This window comes from Juglans regia, chromosome 11 (genome assembly GCF_001411555.2).
Source record: "Juglans regia cultivar Chandler chromosome 11, Walnut 2.0, whole genome shotgun sequence".
NCBI lineage: Eukaryota > Viridiplantae > Streptophyta > Magnoliopsida > Fagales > Juglandaceae > Juglans > Juglans regia.
In genome coordinates this window covers 9,511,177-9,530,715 of record NC_049911.1, presented here as the reverse complement: position 1 = coordinate 9,530,715, position 19,539 = coordinate 9,511,177, and the positions used below count along the sequence as shown (strand labels likewise).

General features: G+C 36.9%; 2 protein-coding genes and 2 non-coding genes across 4 annotated transcripts; all 4 read right to left on the bottom strand.

Moving 5' to 3' along the window:
- Positions 1-433: 433 nt before the first annotated feature.
- On the bottom strand, positions 434-904 carry LOC108997666 (uncharacterized mitochondrial protein AtMg00810-like). Its single transcript, XM_018974024.1, has one exon. The coding sequence runs from the start codon at positions 902-904 to the stop codon at positions 434-436; it is 471 nt and encodes a 156-aa protein (XP_018829569.1).
- Positions 905-8,585: 7,681 nt separating this feature from the next.
- On the bottom strand, positions 8,586-8,714 carry LOC118343869. The gene has a single exon (XR_004797659.1). It is a non-coding gene; the product is annotated as a small nucleolar RNA snoR80 (small nucleolar RNA).
- A 2,517-nt stretch (positions 8,715-11,231) lies between these two features.
- LOC118343870 lies at positions 11,232-11,360 on the bottom strand. Its single transcript, XR_004797660.1, has one exon. It is a non-coding gene; the product is annotated as a small nucleolar RNA snoR80 (small nucleolar RNA).
- Positions 11,361-14,320: 2,960 nt separating this feature from the next.
- LOC108997716 lies at positions 14,321-16,751 on the bottom strand. Its single transcript, XM_018974087.2, has one exon. The coding sequence runs from the start codon at positions 16,475-16,477 to the stop codon at positions 14,477-14,479; it is 2,001 nt and encodes a 666-aa protein (XP_018829632.1). The 5' UTR covers positions 16,478-16,751; the 3' UTR covers positions 14,321-14,476.
- Between the last annotated feature and the right edge of the window lie 2,788 nt (positions 16,752-19,539).

The following is a 19,539-nucleotide window of genomic DNA, read 5'->3' as shown; positions in this document are numbered from 1 at the left end:
TAACAGAAATAACTGTCAATGTTCATTCTTTAATTTGCCCTTTTCATACTTTGACTTTAATTCCATATTTTCTATCTTTGATGCTATACTCCAACAACCCCGCTAGCTCAAGATGAACATGAATATTGAGGATGTTCATCTTGTGGAGAGTATGGTGAAAAGGTAAAGAACCAAGTGGTTTTGTAAGGATGTCTGCCAACGGTAGTCGAGATGGAATGTAGAATAACTAGATGAGGTTTTGTTGTAGCTTTTCACGAACTAAATGACAATAAATTTGGATGTGTTTGGTTCTTTCATGCTGAACTGGATTGGAGGCTAGGGACATTGCAGACTTGCTATCAGTATACGTCAATATTGGCTGAGAATGGTGAATTTGTAAATCTTGCAGTTCATAAGCCAACCATTGGACTTCACATGTTGTGGATGCAAGGGCTCAATATTCTGCTTCAACAGAGGATCGACTGATAGTTACTTGCTTTTTGGACTTCCATGAGATCAATAAGTTTCCCAAAAATACTGCAAACCCTGTGACATTTCTTCTTGTATCAATGCACCATGCCCAATCACTATTTGAGAATGCCTTGAGTTGCAATTCTGAGGATGCCAAGAGGAACAATCCCTGACCTGGAGTGGCTTTCAAGTACTTTAACACTCTAACTGCTGCTTGATGATAACTCACAGTAGGCTTAGCAAGAAATTGGCTTAGGACTTGGACTGAATATGCAAGGTCTGGTCTTGTAAGTGTTAAGTATAATAGTCTCCCAATGAGTCTTCTGTAGGCTGATGGATCTCCATACAAAATAGAATCAATGGCTATCAGCTTCAAATTGGTCTCCATTGGAAAGGCATCAGGCTTTGCACCAATTGTTCCCGTGTCTTGAAGAATATCCAATGTATATTCCATTGGCAGAGGAAAATACCTGCTTTGGATCTTGCTATTTCCAAGCTAAGGAAATATTTTAGTGGCCCCAAATCTTTTATAGTAAATTGATCATGTAGAAACTCTTTTAAGAGTTGAATTTCTTGTAGGCTATCACTGGCCAACAGCACATCATCAACATATACCAGTAATGCCATAAAGGATGTTATGGATTTCTTTATAAAAAAGAGCAATCAGAATTCCCTTGAGTAAAACCATAACTAATGTGGGTAGTGAACAATTTTTCAAACCATTTTCGAGATGCCTGCTTGAGACCATAAAGGCTTTTCAAAAGTCTACAAACCTTATTTTCTGCATTAGGCATTCCAGGGGGCAGCTCCACGTAAACTTCTTCTTGTAAATCACCATGCAAGAATGCATTGTTTACATCCAATTGATGAAGATGCCAGTTTTTAATTGTAGCCACAACAAGTAATAGTCTAATGGAAGTCACTTTTGCCAAAGGAGAAAAAGTATCAAAGAAATCCAAACCCTCTTGTTCATTATAGCCCTTTGCCACTAATCTGGCCTTATGCCTTTCTATGCTTCTATCAACTTTATACTTGACTCTAAATATCCATTTACAACCAATAGTCTGTTTATTTTTAGGTAGAGTAACAAGGTTCCAAGTTTTGTTTAACTCCAAAGCCTCAAGTTCATTTTTCATAACTTTTTGCCATTCAAGAAATTGTGTAGCCTGTTTATAGGATTTAGGTTTTGGACAATTTAAAATTGAAGCAAGAAAAGCTCTATGGGAATTAGATAGTCTACTAGAAGATAAGAAGGATGAGATAGGATATGAATTACCTTTAGAACCATCATTAGAAGAAGTGAGAGGTGTTGCATTTGAAGAAACATTGCTGCAATAGTAATCCTGCAAGAAACTAGGTTTCTATCTAACTCGATAGGATTTTCTTCTGTTTGGGCTATTATTAGACTGATCATGAGTCATGGAGATATTTGGATCAAGGTTTGGCATAGAGTCATTCATTGATAGATTTGGTAATTCACTCTGGTTAGAACTAACAACTGGAATTTTAAGAGAGTAATATGTACTATATGAATTCTATGAGGCAGGAAACAAAAAGGAATGAGTATGAGAATTTGTGGGGACTTCTTTGAATGGGAAACATTTTCATGGAATATGACATTCCTTGAAATTAAAATTTTATTGCTATTGAGATCCATGACTTTGTAACCTTTGATATTAGATGGATAACTAAGGAAGACACATTTTGTAGCTCTTGGATTGAATTTGTGTCTGTGATATTGCAATGTAGATGCAAAACAAAGGCAGCCAAAAACCTTTAAATGTGAAAATTTTGGTATTTTGTTAAACAACATTTCATAAGGTGTTTTATTATTGAGAAGTGGGGTGGGAATTCTATTTATTATATGGGCAGCAACTAACACACAATCAGTCCAAAAAGATTAGGGGATATTAGCTTAAAACATTAAAGCTCTAGCTGTACTAATTAAGTGTTGATGCTTCCTTTCAACTACTCCATTTTGGTGTGGAGTTTCTACACAACTTCTTTGGTGTAAAATTCCATTTTCGTGTTAAAAATCATTGATGAAAAATTTTGGTCCATTATCAGACCTTATTGTTTTAACAGTTGTGTTAAACTGAGTTTTTATCATGTTGCAAAAATTCTTGAGTATAAAAGAGACTTCAGACTTAGTTTTAAGCATATAAACCCAAGTAAATCTTGTAAAATCATCAACAATTGTTAAAAAGAATTTATAACCTGAGTAAGAAACTGTTGCAAATAGACCCCATATATCACAATGTATCAAATCAAAAATTTTATTAGAACTGGTATGAGATACAACAAAGGGTAGCTTTCTTTGTTTTGCTAATGGACATACATCACAAACACTTTGACAATTGATAGAAATTGAGGGATCTAACTTCTTGAGGAGAAGTAATATAGAGTGGGATGCATGACCTAATCTATAATGCCAGATATCTGGAGGATTTTGTGAGACAACAGAAGCAAAAGAGACTGAGTTAGACTTAGAAGAGGCTGAGTTAGACTTGGATGTGTTGCAGGAATAAGCCTTAGGATCAGCTTGTTATAAAATGTAGAGCCCTTGTTTCTCAAATGCAATCCCAATCATCATCTTCAGGGATTAGTCCTGTAAAAGGCAGTGAGAATGAGAAAAAGATAAGCAAATGTTAGAACATTTAGTGAGTTTTGAGACAGATAAGAGATTGATAGAAAATGAAGGTACACATAGTACATTTGATAAGAAAATTTGATTGGAAAGACAAATTGTGCCAATATGAGTGGTTGGGACTGTTTGGCCATTAGGTGGGTTTATTGAAGTATTCATATCGTTGGAAGGAAAACAATATAAAAGTGGTGAACAGATCATATGATCTGTTGCACCAGTGTCTAGAATCCAATGGTAATTGGATTTTTGAGTTAATGAAGTAGGACATTTAGAGACATTACCAGAGAAATTTGAGGATGTAACAAGATTGCAAGTTGAAGGCTGAATAGTTGTAGAAGACTGAGAATTGTTGGCAACGGCTATGAGTTTATTAATTTCTTCAGTAGTTAAAGAAAGCTTTGGTTCCTCATTGTTGGTTTGATTGCAAACCTCAGATGAAATGGCATTACAAGCAGAGTAATTTTGTTTTCCTTTTGGTCCAGTCCACCCAAGGAGATAACCATGAAGCTAAAAGCATTTTTCAATGGTATGTCCATTGTATCCACAATGTGTGCAATGAAGTGAAGCTTTCTTGGATCTTTCTTTTGTGAATCGATATGAAGAAGTTGCTGGGTTCAACTGCTTTACCATCAGTGCATGAGTTTCACTAGAAACTGAATTGCTAAGTTGTCTTTGAGACTCTTCTTGAATCAATAGAGAAAACACTTTGGCCATAGTTGGTAATGGAACATCAAGCAGTAATTGACTTCTGACAGAGGTATACGAATCACTCAAGCCAACAAGAAACTTCAAAACATAATCAGATTGCTGTCTTTGCAGCAAGAAAGTAAAAAGATCACATGTACAAGATGAAATTTTTCCACATGTGCAGGTAGGAAATGGACGATAACTCACATACTTATCCCAAAGTGTTTTGAAAGCACTGAAATATTTTGTGATTAAGGAAGAACCTTGATTAATGCAACTTAAAGACATTTCAAGATGAAATACTCTGGTCAATCACTTCTCAAATACCGAGCCTTCAATTCATTCCAAAGATCCAAGGTTGAGGCAACATACAACAGATTGTTTCTGATTTCCTTGGAAATAGAATTAATCAACCAAGAAAGCACTAAATTGTTTGCACGCAACCAAGCTGTGTGTGCAATGATTTGAGTGGTAGAAGGTGGGTTGATACAACCATCAACAAATGCACCTTATTCTTGACTGTCAATGCTATAACAATCGATCTACTCCAAGCAACATAATTGTCTCCATTGAATATCTCTAAGACTAGAAGAGCACTTGGATTATCACTAAGATGAAGAGTAAGGACTGGAAGAGTCATCTGATGGATTAATGTTCATAGAATTCGTAGAACTTTCAGAGACCATTTCAAGAATGATAAAGAATACAGAGATTTGCAGATCGTATCAAGAATCACTACAAGATCTTGAGAAAATATTGTAGTGAGAAAACAGAAAAATCAAGTTCCAGAAAGGAAAGATTTTCGGAATGTTTTAAACTGATTCCATGTTAAGAACTTGACAAAAGCTAGAAAAATAGAGAGAAGAAAATGAAGACTATCGTATATTGCATTAAAACTTTTGAATTGATTAAAATTGAATCTGATATTAGTGCTTTACATGTATTAACAGAAATAACTGTCAATTTTCATTCTCTAATTTGCCCTTTTCATACTTTGACTTTAATTCCATATTTTCTATCTTTGATGCTATACTCCAACATAGAGCATCACCTTCCATATATAATAACTTCTTTAATACCCATACCTTGACAAAAAATTGTTGCCATCATTAAGGCATAGGCTTCTGCATTAAAGGGGTTGGCAAATAAGAGACATGGAGCTCTAAGAGTGCCCATGACATTGCCATATGAATACTTGATTATAGCACCTATACCATCATCCCAATTCAACTTGTAAACACCTTTTGGTGGTTTTTTCCATAAGCATATTGATTCTTCATTCACAGCAACTAGGTTATGGTGCCTTTCCTTGATCTGCTTAAAAGTTTGAAGCTCCACTCTTGCTTTACTGATAAGAGAATTTGGATGAGAGAAGACTTTCCCATGTATAGAGTTAGTCCTTCTAAGAGTATTGGCAATGGCCTAGCCATTGCCAAGTCCAAATTTTAGCTAGAATTTCAAGTTTTGGCTATAGCCTTAATCTTTGGCTAGATGAATCCACATTGGATTAGTCATTAGATTAGTCAAAATATTAATATAATATTATTTTTTTAATAATATTTTTTTTTTTTCATATTTTGCAATTACACTAACCATATGTTAATTAATAATTTAATTTGATACTTAAATTATTGTTTCCAACTAATTTTTTTCCTCAACCTATTATTTTTCATCTACAAAAAATATAGAAGTTCCAAATGCGAAGTAAAAATATAGAAGTTCCAAATGTGAAGTAAAAATATAGAAGTTACAAAAAATATAGAATCAAAACCGAGAAAAAAATATAAGAACCTGAAACTATTAGGATTTAGCTTCTGCACATAAAGAAATGCATACATACCCACATACGTATACTTGTTTTTATTTATAAGTGTCTTAACGATTCTAACAAATAATATATGTAACGCCCCGGTCCCAGAGGTCTGGAGAGTTAGCTCTTAATACTTAAAACTCACAATTTATCAATATATTTATAGACTCCAAAATATAACGTCATCAGAATACTACAAAATCTCTTAATAAAATCCTCAACTTCTCAGAAATCTTCTATGAGTAATCCATTATGCTTAAATAATCATCTCACCGATGTTCCAAAATCCTGATCTTTAGCTGGACTATTCAAAAATCATCTAAAAAATAATTGGAGATAAGGGGTGAGTTATCAACAACTCAGTAAGCAGAGAACATATACTAGTGTATAAACATGAGCATTTTCACATAGTTCAGAATGCAGAAACAAAACATTTCAGTATCAATATGCAAATCTCAAAAATACATATTATCAGAAAATCAGAGCGACTTTTCAAACATTTCATATTCAGAAACCAACGTTTCATATTCAAAGATTCCTTTAGCACAACAGGGCTGAACATCTTCGTCTTATCATATCATATCAGAGCATCATATCAGAACAGAGACCATGTTTAACCCCCGTGGTAGGGTTGTGCATCCTGCGGAAAGCCAAGCAGAACATAAATCACCGTGTTACCAAAGCGATTGCACTCAGAACAGAAAACCACTATTATATCCCGTGGCGGGCCAGAGGTCACTATTATCTCCCGTGACAGGGCCAGAGGTCACTATTGTATCCCGTGACAGGGCCAGAGGTCACTATTATCTCCCGTGACAGGGCCAGAGGTCACTATTATATCCCGTGACAGGACCACATATCAGAGCAAAACAGAATCAGAATCACCATATCAGAGTCAGAATCAGAGCCAGAATCAGAGTCAGAACAAAATCAGAAAGTCATGCCAAAGGTTTTTCAGATGCCACATCATAACAGAGTACAGAACAGAACAAAATCAGATCACAAAACATACTTTATGTACAAAATTTCATATTCGCTCTCTTTTTCAAAGTTCAGAAACAGAATGTCAAAAATAAGCTCATGTCTACACCAGTCATGACAGAAAATACTTTCTTCTTAAACAGAATCTCATGAGTAATACAGAACAATTATCTGAGGTTGTTTTCAGATTTCTTTTCATAACAAAACATGCACATTTTCCAAAAAGGACCCCAGTTCATTTTATTTTAATGCAAAGTCTAGCATAGGAACCCCGCTTACCTGGACATCTTAGCTTTTCAGAATTTTCCTCAAAATGTCGAACAATAATTAATCGTCACCTATAAAATAATCACGTAATTATCGTAAATTTCCGATCAAACATGTATCTCAATATTTAAACCTGAAATACTAAAATAACCTATTTTCTTAAACTTCTAAAATTATCCTAACCCTTAAAAATATTATCCCTTTCTAATTTCGTCAATAGCCACTAAAACAAATTCATACCTAAGAGAGTAATCGAATAATTATTATGATAAAAGAATACCGGTGTTTTTAAAATACTAAAGTACCCCTAACGTATTATATATTACAAGAATACTATAGCTACTTAAAAAAAATCCCATAAAATAAGGCCAACATGAGTTCCATTGAAAACTAAATAGCTCAAATTAACAATATAATCATCTTTTTTTTTATCCTTATATATAATAAAAAAAAAAACAAGCCCAATCAATAAACCAAGTCCATTAAAACATAAACCCCTTAAACTAAAACCACGTAACCACATCAGAAAACATCATACAAAGGGGCAAAACTGTAATAAAACTCAAAATTATTCATCTTCCTACGCACGGCTGAAATACTATCTTATTTCGAAACCTTACCGAGAGGGAAGGTATACGTGCAACGTGCAGCAGCTCCTTGCTCACCAGAGGGGACCTCGCGATAGCGGTTTGGGGCGGTACAAGGTGGTCGACGACGTGAAATAATACTGAGAAAGAGAGCGAGAGAGTGAGGGAGAGATGAGGGAGAGCGAACGGAGAGGATAGTTGAGTTCGGGGGTAGCTTACCGAGAGGTGAGCGATGAACTTGGATGGAGTGCAGCGCCCAAGAATACACTCAGTGCGGTGGCGATGATGTGGAAGAGGTTGGCGGCGGCGGCGCTCGGCTGGTTTGCGTCGAACAGCTGGAAGTAGAAAAGAAAAAAATTGCTCTATTTTCGGAGACAAAAACAGAGGTTTCTTTGGTGTTGCTTGACTGTGGAGGAGGTAGGGTGGCTGGGCAGTGGGAGTTGTTCTACGGTGGCTGAGAAGGGGTGCCACGGTGGTGGTGCAGGGACGGCGCTAAGGGGGGTCGTAACACAGAGGCAACGACGGGGCTACGCAGGGCTCACGGTTTGCCAACGGGCTGGCGGTGGGGCTATCACACAAAGACTTGACTTACGGTTTTTGCAGAGGTGCACCCTCCACGGTTGGGTTGTGGAAAGGAGGAGGTGTGCTCGGTTTGTTCTTGAATGGGTGGACGCTGGTGGCAGCAACTGAGGCCGTGAAGGAGGGTGATGGCGCACGGTGAGGTTTGAGCCTTGGTGAAGGTTGTTTACTGGGCGTCAGTTTACTTGCGTGGAGATGGAGGTTGGCGTCGAAATAGGGGGGCTGGGTGGTTCAAACGGCTGGTTGCAACGAGAAAGGGTAGTTTTCCAAGTCTAAAATGAAAACGTGTATCTATATGGGTGATAAGAACCCTAAAGTTTAAAAAGAGAAAGACGTGCCTGGGTAGTGCTGTGCGTGGGAAAATAAAATAAATAAATCAAATCATAATAATTAAAGTCTAACAATAAAAGTATTCATTAAAGCACATCAAAATAAAATTCACAACTTCAAAATTATAAAATAAATCCAACGAGAAAAAATTCGATAAATTTTTAAAACAAGAACAATAATATTTAAATTAAAAAAAAAATCTTCCACATAAAATAAATAAAAACGCTAAAAAAAATACGGGGTATTACAATATATGTGATGTTTCCGGGATCAAATGGTATTGAAATCATCCATCGATCAAGATAACCATAAATGTTAATGTAACGTCCAAGCCATTACCCACATACATATACTACTACATACACACATAAATACACCCTAAAGCATGCTTACATGAAAGGAGAGCTTAAATTAGGAAAATTTTGTTGATGAGATGCATTGAATCAGCCCAAAATCCTTACAATAGCTTCATTATGGAATGCATCAATACTAAGATCAAAGGCACTAATACATGAACCATGTGGATCGCTGGGCAGTTTTAAAACAACTACAATGAGAAGAATTCAAACTTCAGAAAACAGCAACCAACTTCAGAAAACAGCAACAACAAAACAAAACAGCAACCAACTTCAGAAAAAAGCAACAACAACAACAACAATACAGAACCAAGCAACCAACTTCAGAAAACAGCAACACCAACTCTAATAACTACAGCGGATTGTAGTTACCAAAAACACAAAAAAAAAATAAATATATGGGCTTTCAGCTCTAAGAATCTGAGAGGAGGTTTGGCTGGACATGAATTCATACTCAAAATACTCAATACAAATCAGCAATACCAATTGTAGAAAAATCAGCAACGATAATAAACATCTTACCCAAACAAATTCATACCCATTTCACAAATTCACAAATTCATACTCAAAATCGACAATGAAAAGCTTACCCAAATAAAGTTTCAGTAGTCTTACCAACCCAAATCGAGAGAGAGTGTCGCCTTCTTGAGCCAAGCCGAGAGAGAGAGAGAGAGAGGGGAAATTGCACAAACATCGAAGATCAACTCAGGAACAGAGAGAAAATCGATTGAGGAAGAGAGAAGAGGGAGAGGAGTTTCAGAAAAAGAAAATGGCAAACGGTGAGAAGAGGGAGAGATGAGCAAGGGAGAGAAGAGGGAGACGAGTTTCAGAGGTTGAAAAGTGGCAAACGGAGAGAAGAGGGAGAGACGAGCGAGAGAGAGAAGAGGGAGAGGAATTTCAGAAAACAAAAATGGCAAACGAAGAGAAGAGGGAGAGACGAGAGAGAGAGAAGCCGCGATGGAGCTGTAGAAAAAAAATGGCGAGGCAATGGGGAAAGACGAGAGACGAGGGCAAATACGAGGGAAATGGAAAACACGAGGGAAGGAGAGAGCGGAAACAATAAAATATATGGCTTTGCCGATTCCAATGTCAGGGATTTTATCTCAAAATCATATGCAAATTAGACTTGGACTTGACAATGACTAGTCCATTGCCAGTACTCTAACCCAAATCAGTCGAGCAATCACAACAGCTTTAACTAACTCATCCTGTTGTAGGTTTTTCATCAATTGGCTCCATACCTCTAGGGAAGAATTATTGTGACCTGACATTTTTTGAATCTTTTTGCTTCCTTGACTCCAAACATATCTGGCTGCTTCACAATCCCAAGCAACATGCTCAATAGTTTCAAGAGCTCGTTTACAGATAGGGCACTCAGCATCTTTTATAACTTTCCTTTTCCATAGATTAGAGAAAGTGGATGAGGTATCTTTACATACTTTGCAAATGAACATTCTCATAGCATTAGGAACTTGTAGTTTCCACATATATAGACTTCCAACTATCATTCTACATCCTACCTTGGAAAGTTTCCCCTTCATTTTGAGTCTCTAACTCTTTTTGTAAATGGTATGCACTCTTTACTGAAAACACTCTATTGTTTGTATAGGACTAAACTCAGCTGAAAAACACTTATTGTTCTCCATTTGAGTGTTAAATATCGATTTTTGAAAGGTTTCTAACCATGCTTGGAGCTCGAATTATATATACATTGTTACACACAATTTTCTACCTTTATGGGCATTAATTATTTCAAGATTCCTCGAGTGTTTCTTGCTAATGGGAGAATGAATGTCAAACATTTTTTTTCTACTTATACATGATGTTCTTTTGAGCTTCTTGAGACTAGGTTGCTATTTCGGCAAGTGAATTCATCAGTGCTAGTAGAGTCCTCCGGGAAAAGCATGAAAAAAAAGGCTCGAATGGTACAATCCCTCCGTCACCCCAGAATGAAAGGGGCGATCTCGTAGTTTTTGGTCTGTGAAGATATGTTGTTAGGTGCTCCATTTTATTTTCCCATTGAGGCCGAACCTAAACCAGTGCTCAAGAGATAGCTGTTCATATACTGATAAGTTATGTATGGATTCTCGAGAAGATAGGAGCTGTGGTGGTCCCTCCCGGACCGCACGAATCTCACGAGTGAATAGAAAGTTGGATCTACATTGGATCTCACCTGAATCGCCCCATCTATCCTCCTGAGGAGAAGTTTGGTTTCAAACTCCGGTTTGAACAGGAGAAGTACGCCATGCTAATGTGCCTTAGGATTCCATTCGCCCCACAGTTGGGAACTAATAAACAATTTCCTTCTATATATATATATATATATATATTATATCCAGTAACTAAGCATTCCAAGCGATTTTCATTTGTTCTTTAAAAAAAACTTCTTTGTGATTTAAAAAATATAGAATCAAAACCGACAAAAAAATAGAAGAACTTGAAACTATTAGGATTTAGCTTCTGCACATAAAGAAATGCATACATACCCACATGCATATACTTGTTTTTTTTATAAGTGTCTTAACGATTGTAACAAATAATATATGTGGTGTTTCTGAGATCAAATGGTATTGAAAACATCCATCGATCAAGATAACTATAAACATTAATGTAGCGTCCAAGCCATTACCCACATACATATACTACTACATACACACATAAATACAACCTAAAGCATGCTTACATGAAATGAGAGCTTAAATTAGGAAAAATTTGTTGATGAGATGCATTGAATCAGCCCAAAATCCTTACAATAGCTTCATTATGGAATGCATCAATACCAAAATCAAAGGCACTAATACATGAACCATGTGGATCGTTGGGCAGTTTTAAAACAACTACAATGAGAAGAATTCAAACTTCAGAAAACAGCAACCAACTTCAGAAAACAACAACAACAATAAAAAACAGCAACCAACTTTAGAAAAAAGCAACAACAGCAACAACAATACAGAACCAAGCAACCAACTTCAGAAAACAGCAACACCAACTCTAATAACGACAGCGGAATGTAGTTCCCGAAAACACAAAAAACAATATGGGCTTTCAACTCTAAGAATCTGATAGGAGGCTTGGCTGGACATGAATTCATACTCAAAATACTCAATACAAATCAGCAATACCAACTGTAGAAAAATCAGCAAACGATAATAAACATCTTACCCAAACAAATTCATATCCATTTCACAAATTCACAAATTCATACTCAAAATTGACAATGAAAAGCTTACCCAAATAAAGTTTCAGTAGTCTTACCAACCCAAATCGAGAGAGAGTGTCGAGTTCTTGAGCCAAGCTGACAAAGAGAGAGAGAGAGGGGAAATTGCACAACCGTCGAAGATCGACCCAGGAACGGAGAGAAAATTGATTGAGGAAGAGAGAAGAGGGAGAAGAGTTTCAGAAAAAGAAAATGGCAAATGGTGAGAAGAGGGAGAGATGAGCGAGGGAGAGAAGAGGGAGACGAGTTTCAGAGGTTGAAAAGTGGCAAACGAAGAGAAGAGGGAGAGACGACTGAGGGAGAGAAGAGGGAGAGGAGTTTTAGAAAACAAAAATGGCAAACGCAGAGAAGAGGGAGAGACGAGCAAGAGAGAGAAGCCGCAATGGAGCTGCAGAAAAAAAAAATGGCGAGGGAAAGGGGAAAGACGAGAGACGAGGGCAAATACGAGGGAAATGGAAAACATGAGGGAAGGAGAGAGCGGAAACAATAAAATATATGTTTGCTCCTTCTACAGGTACTCGCCAAGTATGACTAGCGAGAGAAATTTACTATAGCTAAAATTAGAAAACTATGGCTTTGCCGATTCCAATGCCAGGGATTTTATCTCAAAATCAAATGCAAATTAGACTTGGACTTGACAATGACTAGTCTATTGCCAGTGCTCTAATCCAAATCAGTCGAGCAATCACAACAGCGTTAACTAACTCATCCTATTGTAGGTTTTTCATCAATTGGCTCCATACCTCTAGGGAAGAATTATTGTGACCTGACATTTTCTGAATCTTTTTGCTTCCTTGACTCCAAACATATCTGGCTGCTTCACAATCCCAAACAACATGCTCAATAGTTTCAGGAGCTCGTTTACAGATAGGGCACTCAGCATCTTTTATAACTTTCCTTTTCCATAGATTAGAGAAAGTGGATAAGGTATCTTTACATACTTTACAAATGAACATTCTCACAGCATTAGAACTTGTAGTTTCCACATATATAGACTTCCAACTATCATTCTGCATCCTACCTTGGAAAGTTTCCCCTTCATTTTGAGTCTGTAACTCTTTTTGTAAATGGTATGCACTCAGCTGAAAAACACTTATTGTTCTCCATTTGAGTGTTAAATATCGATTTTTGAAAGGTTTCTAACCATGCTTGGAGCTCGAATTATATATACATTGTTACACACAATTTTCTGCCTTTATGGGCATTAATTATTTCAAGATTCCTCGAGTGTTTCTTGCTAATGGGAGAATGAATGTCAAACATTTTTTTTCTACTTATACATGATGTTCTTTTGAGCTTCTTGAGACTAGGTTGCTATTTTTGCGAGTGAATTCATCAGTGCCATTAGAGTCCTAATAGTGCAAACAATTCCTATTATAGCCAGTAACTAAGCATTCCAAGCAATTTTCGTTTGTTACCTCTTTACAAAAAACTTCTTTGTGATTTATTTTTATGATTTTTCTTGATCTTTGGTTACATAAATATCTTGATCAATAGAGTTTTTAAAAATGTTAAATTTTTCATAAAACATCAATTCACAATCTGTTAGGCATGTCCAGCTAGATTTTTCAAGAATGATGTACTTATATCTGCAAATCCTTTCGTTTCATAAATTGTATAATCATTCAAAAAAAGAAAAAGAAAGACAAATCGTTTGCCCTCTTGAAGGTTGTAATTACTGTAGAATATCTGATCACGATGCCACAGCCATCCATTCGAATCTCCCGAAACCGAGTTTGAAAACATTTTGGGTTTGTGGGTAAAACACTGTATTTTCCCTTCTATTTCTCTGCTTAATGTGCACTATATACGGCAGAAATGATTGAATACGTACAGCAAGTTAACCATTTCAATCTTTACAAAGATATTTAAATCCAACACTCTTCTCGTCCAGACTAGAAACTTTTGAGACAACTTTTCCCCCAACCACCATATTTATTTTCTTGCTGTTCAATCTCAGCTAAATTGTCTCCCACAAATTATGCAAAGAGTTGAGCGTTGAGACATATCACGCGAAAATACAACCAGTTTTAGACATATGGTGTGTGATTCATGTCCATGGGTCCCAAAAATAAGAATTCAAAGTAAATAAAGAGCAAGTATCTGGTTTGCCAAGTGTCCACACCTCTCATAACCCATTTTTTTGGCTTTTTGCGACCCAAAGGAAAGACACTTTGACATGCTATATAGTATGCTGAACGATTTCCAAGAAAATTCTAAGGTGGAAGACTACAATATAGCATTATTTTTAGATTAAACATTTTGAATTTTGTTGCCTCCTAATTTATTAGCTCTTGCCAGCCCTTAACTATTATTTTTCTTAGTGTGTCAACGTCTTTCATCTCGGTGTCAATCAATGGGATGCCTTGGTGGAAAAGGAAACCAGAACAAGAGAATGCACTCAAAAAGTCGTTTGAAATGCTTCTTAGCAATTATAGAGGACAATGAAATTAAACGTATGTACACTCCATTAGAACGATATTAAATAGGAAAAGAAAGAACAGTGAAAATTACAGGGAATTTTTTTTTTTTTCTCTGCAACAAGATATCACCGAGTTGATTGAATCAGTGGAATGTCCTTGGACCTCTGGATTGGTATAGCTCCAACCTGCATTTAGCATCTTGTAACAATGATTCCAGTTTTTCATCCTGGGTGAGGAGGTGAGATTGTTTGGAAGCCCAATCAAGCACACTTAGCACCTCCACCTGGGCAAGTACCTCGCTGTCTGGTACATGGAGAGCAATGTAGCATAGGAGAGGCAATGCAGAAATTTGAACCGTCCTTTCACCAAAAAATACCAGCTGGATCAATGGCTTTGGCCCTCCGGCATTTATGATCGCCCTTGAGTGATCGGAGCAGAGATAGTTTTCTGGGCAGGCAAATTTTGTGAGAGCAATTGCAACCTCCTTGGATATCTCATCTTCTCTCTCATCGAGAAACTGCACCAACGGGCCGATCATCCTTGTTTCTGTTACCCTGAATGTCCTTGCCAAATTCCCAATAGCCTTGATGCATGGGATAAGGAGGTCTGAATCTTCTTCCTCAATGATCTTTAGCAGTTGCTCAACAACAGCTTTGCAGGCAGGTGAATTGGGTTTGAATGCAGATCTTCTCAATTCAGCATCTTTCTCAGCCACCGCAGTGATCTCCACCAATGCCATGGCAGAATTATACTTGACATCTTGGGTCCCTTTCTCTAGAAGAACAGCGAAGCACAACAGTGCTCTTGACTCAGTGATGCTGCGGCAGATGGATGGGTTTCCTTTGGAAAGGTGCCAAAGGGCTCTTGCTGACATTGCCTTCATGTTTGCCTTGATAGCAGGGTCTTCCAATTCCCTACCCTTATGATTCAAACCAGGCCCAGAAAGAGAGACGTTTTGCTGGTGGTGGGGTTGATGGGATTGGTGATTCTGCTTCACATTGTTTGGGTCCATGCTTGTGGCACTGTTGTGGTTGGTTTGAGTTGACACATTGCCTCGCGGTTGGAGTGGCTTGGACGGGGGATTCATCGTCACGGTGTTAGTCACTACATTGTGCATCTGACTCGGGGTCTTGTTCCCCATGGGGTGAAGAATTTGACTCTGAAAGTTTTGGTCCTCCTCGTCAATTCCCTTGTTCATATTCATGGCGTTTGGGTTATTACTTGCCATTACAACCGCATGGATCGATGTGGCTCTGGTGCTAGTAATTGCATATTTACTGTGCTCTTGTACGGTCTCAAATGCGAGATGGCCTACCAGCAACCGAATTATATTGTGCTGAGCAAACAGATCTTGGCACTTGGGGTAATTAGCCACGAGCTCCGAAACAGCCCAAGCCACCACAGCCTGAACTTTCATGGGACCTTCTTTGAGGATTTTCACAAACACGGAACAAACCCCCGCGACGATCATGTGCTCTACGCTTTCAGGGTCGCGTCCCAGAAGCCCAATCGCCAGGGCAGCGTTCTCTTGCCCTTCCGGTTTGCCCTCTTTGATCAGTTTCAACAAGGGTACGACCCCACCTTCCTCTATAATCAGCTTCCCATACCGATCGTTGTCCCGGGCAAGGGAAACCAGTGAAGCCGCTGCATCCGAACGGTCCTCGAGCGAGGCCGTATGAAGAGCCGCAATCTGTTCCCATATGAGACACAAAATTGGCTCGTTCGCTGCTGTGGGAGGCAGGCCCAAGTACTCGTCGTCCCGATCCTCGGCCGGAGCTGAGACGCGGAGAAGCCAAGACACGTCCCCGATCGAATTCTCAAGCTGGGCCGACATTTTGCGAAAGGCGGCAGCGGGTATGATGGTGAACACGCGCTTGACGATGCCGTTGACGCGGCATTTAAGCACGAGGGACAGAGCCTTATCCAGCACTTGCTCTGTGTCTACGATGATCCGCCTGGTGGGGCGCTCGTAGAGGTCGGCGCTGGCTCGGGCAGCCTGGCGGAGCAGCCCAGCAAGCTTCTCTGTCTTTGATTTAAGCTCCCCGCACTCCAGCTTGAACGAACTGGCCTCGTCGGCGGCCTTGGCGACTTGGTCAGCTAGCTGGATCGGCTTCGCCAAGGTTTGCTTCACTAATTCCGCCATTGCCACCACGGCGGCCGGACCTTCAAAGTCTTCGTTACAGTTGACTACGACAGAAAGATCTGATCAAGAAACAAAAAGATGGGTTCTTCTTGTATAACCTACGACTTTTAGGAATAGTTTCAGCCTCGATCCACAGAGAACACGAAAGATAGTGGAAGAGAGATGAGCTAACAGCCTAATTGGGTTTGGCAGAGGAGTTTGGGGCTTCACAGTTGTTGGCAAAGGCATGGAAGAGTCTCTGATGGTGAACTCGGGTTTTCCGAGGTCAAAATCGGGCCGCGTCATTGCTCTTTTATAATAAGAGCTACCTTCCAACTTCTTAGCAAAAATCCTATTTTTAAACATAACATATTACTCACGTAAAATATTTTATTTTTATTTTTTTAGAATTTAGGTGACAAAAACGTTTGTAAGCTATTTTTTTAATAATTTTAAATATTTTTTAAAAAAATAAACAAATCATAATATTATTAAGAAATATTTCTTTAATTATTAAGTAAAAAAGATAAAAAATAAAAAATTTTAACAATAAAAATCAACGATAAAAATCAGTGATGATAGTATGATTTTCTTTTTATATTTTAAAATATTTGTTTGATTGGCTGAATTTCGCAGCAAGCAAGCAAGCAATCAATGTGGTTATGGCTTTGTTGGGAAGTTGAATTCATCTTAACTTATCTCAACTTATCATTATAATTTTTTCAAATTTTAATATAAAATATAATAAACAATTCAACTTTTTTAAATCTCAAAATAATAATAATAATAAATAATAATATTCTAATAATATTTTATCATCTCAACTCAACTCACTCACTTTAATATCTAAACCCAACCTATAACAGCCACGTATAAAGATCATTACCCTATGAGAAAAGACAAATTATCCCACAGTTCTTGCTCTCCAACTGTCCAACGGACCACAGGTCCTACCGGGAGTCCAGATCCATTGTCATTTGCCAACTCCCGATGCGGTGTCGTGTCGGTCGCAGGATGATTAATAAAGCACTCATCGGATCTTTGGGCACCTAGGTTTCTCACGTCTCCAATCACTTTATTTATTTATTTATTTTAAAATCTAAATCAATAGTTATGGAGGATTAGACTAATGTTAAATATAAGTTTTAGAGTGTGAATTTCAAGTATTTTTTATAAAACAAAAGTAAAATTTACAAATAAAAATAATAATTTATATATATATATATATATATCATTTCCTCGCTTTGGATTACAATCTTTTTAAGGTGTTTGTAATTGAGTTTTTAAGATCCTAATTCATTGTGTTTTTAAGATCACTTAATCGTTAAGAATGTTTCACAATATTTATTTTTTGAACATCTTCACGGTCAAATTAATTGGATGAATTGCAACTTATATTTCAAAATTAGACAAATATCATTTAAATTTTTTGCCCGAATTTGAGGGTTTCAAATAAAAGAGTGACACATTTACGAGGCCCTACAACATTTATTACTCATTTAATGTTGCCCAAAATATTTATAGAGTAACAATAAATATCATATGACTCATTTTATGTATTTTTCTCTTTTATACTTCAGAATCCAACGTTCCAATAAGAACTCAAGAAAACCTTGATCCTTAATAAATTAAGAGGCCAAATGAGAAATGGTACACATCATCCGGCCACATCATACATCAATATATAATATGTAAATACGTGTATTTAAATAGAAGGGTAAAAACTACAAATTACATGTTGGTCATGTGCGTTGTAGAGGATAATAAGTTTTTCTTCTCTAAATGTTTTATTTCATGAAATTAGCCCAAATTCCCTAAGCTAGTTCAGTCAAATTGACCTTGATCGATGCTAATTAAAGTTTTCAGCCCGAACGTGAATACCATAACTTAAGTTATAATATAGTTATAGAATGTTATGAGTCAAATAGAAATGAATCTTGTAAAAAAATTAAAAAAACTACACTCTATTATTTTAAAATAGCAAAATTGTAACACTCTCATCTCTAGGTTTAAGAATAAAATCACTTTTAAAAATTTTTGGAGAAGCCGGAGTGCTATTACTGAACTTGACTTAAAAATTATTTTATTTTATTTTAAAGGAAGCGTTAGGTACAAAGATTCTTTATAATACAATATTTATTAAATACTTAAAATCCAAAAGAGAGTCTGCGTTTATTTAAATTCAATAAAGTCTCATATGCTTATCAAAATAACTTAATAAACTTTAAATTATAAAATTGAGCGACATAAACTATCTAGGCCTCTGCCTCGCCTCCCTAGGCCAAGTTCTGTCCTGCAGTCCCATACTCATAAGTATCATCACTTAGGGTGGTTAAAAAATATAAACTTAAAAAAAATTAGTCGAATACTCAATAAGTAACACATCATATAGTAAACATAATAAACATAAAGTTTTTTGAAAAATAAGCGTACTTATAAATACATACGTAAATAATATGAAGATGAACTTATATTTCACTTGTCATAGATTGATATTCATTGTTGACCCCGTGGATTAGGGTTAGCGAATCTAATTAAATTTCAATTACGTCAATGGCCATAGGTTATAGAATCCATACATAAAGAAGACACAATGAGTGCACTACCAGCATGTACAACCTAGCAATGCAATATGCCCATAACATATAGTACATTTTTCATATCATAACATAGGCCATTACATATCTTATCATAAATTTCGAGTGAAATCACATATTTCATAAAATGTCATGATACATGTTTCTTCACATAAAATCATGATTTTTCATAAATCATCTGATGTCTAACTCTTCAAATAAATTAATGGCTAATTTTCACAAAATATTTTAATGCATAACTCTCATATAAAATCATCAATTTTCATAAATAATTTGATGGAGGGGCTTCCAATGGAGGGCGTACATGCAAATATTTTTTATAAAAGACATGTTGTTTATTGTACATATTTGCAAGGGTATGATCATGCTACTTACCTCGCAATGTTATTCCAATATTTCTAGCATGAAATCGATCACGTGAACTAGAAGGAGAAAGAAAATGTGAGGGATGTTGGTGGACTAGAGGTGCTCTACACAATTTTGGGT

Excerpts from the sequence above, each read along its gene's own strand:
- LOC108997666 (XM_018974024.1), bottom strand. The coding sequence starts at position 904 with ATGGAATATACATTGGATATTCTTCAAGACACGGGAACAATTGGTGCA.
- LOC108997716 (XM_018974087.2), bottom strand. The coding sequence starts at position 16,477 with ATGGCGGAATTAGTGAAGCAAACCTTGGCGAAGCCGATCCAGCTAGCT.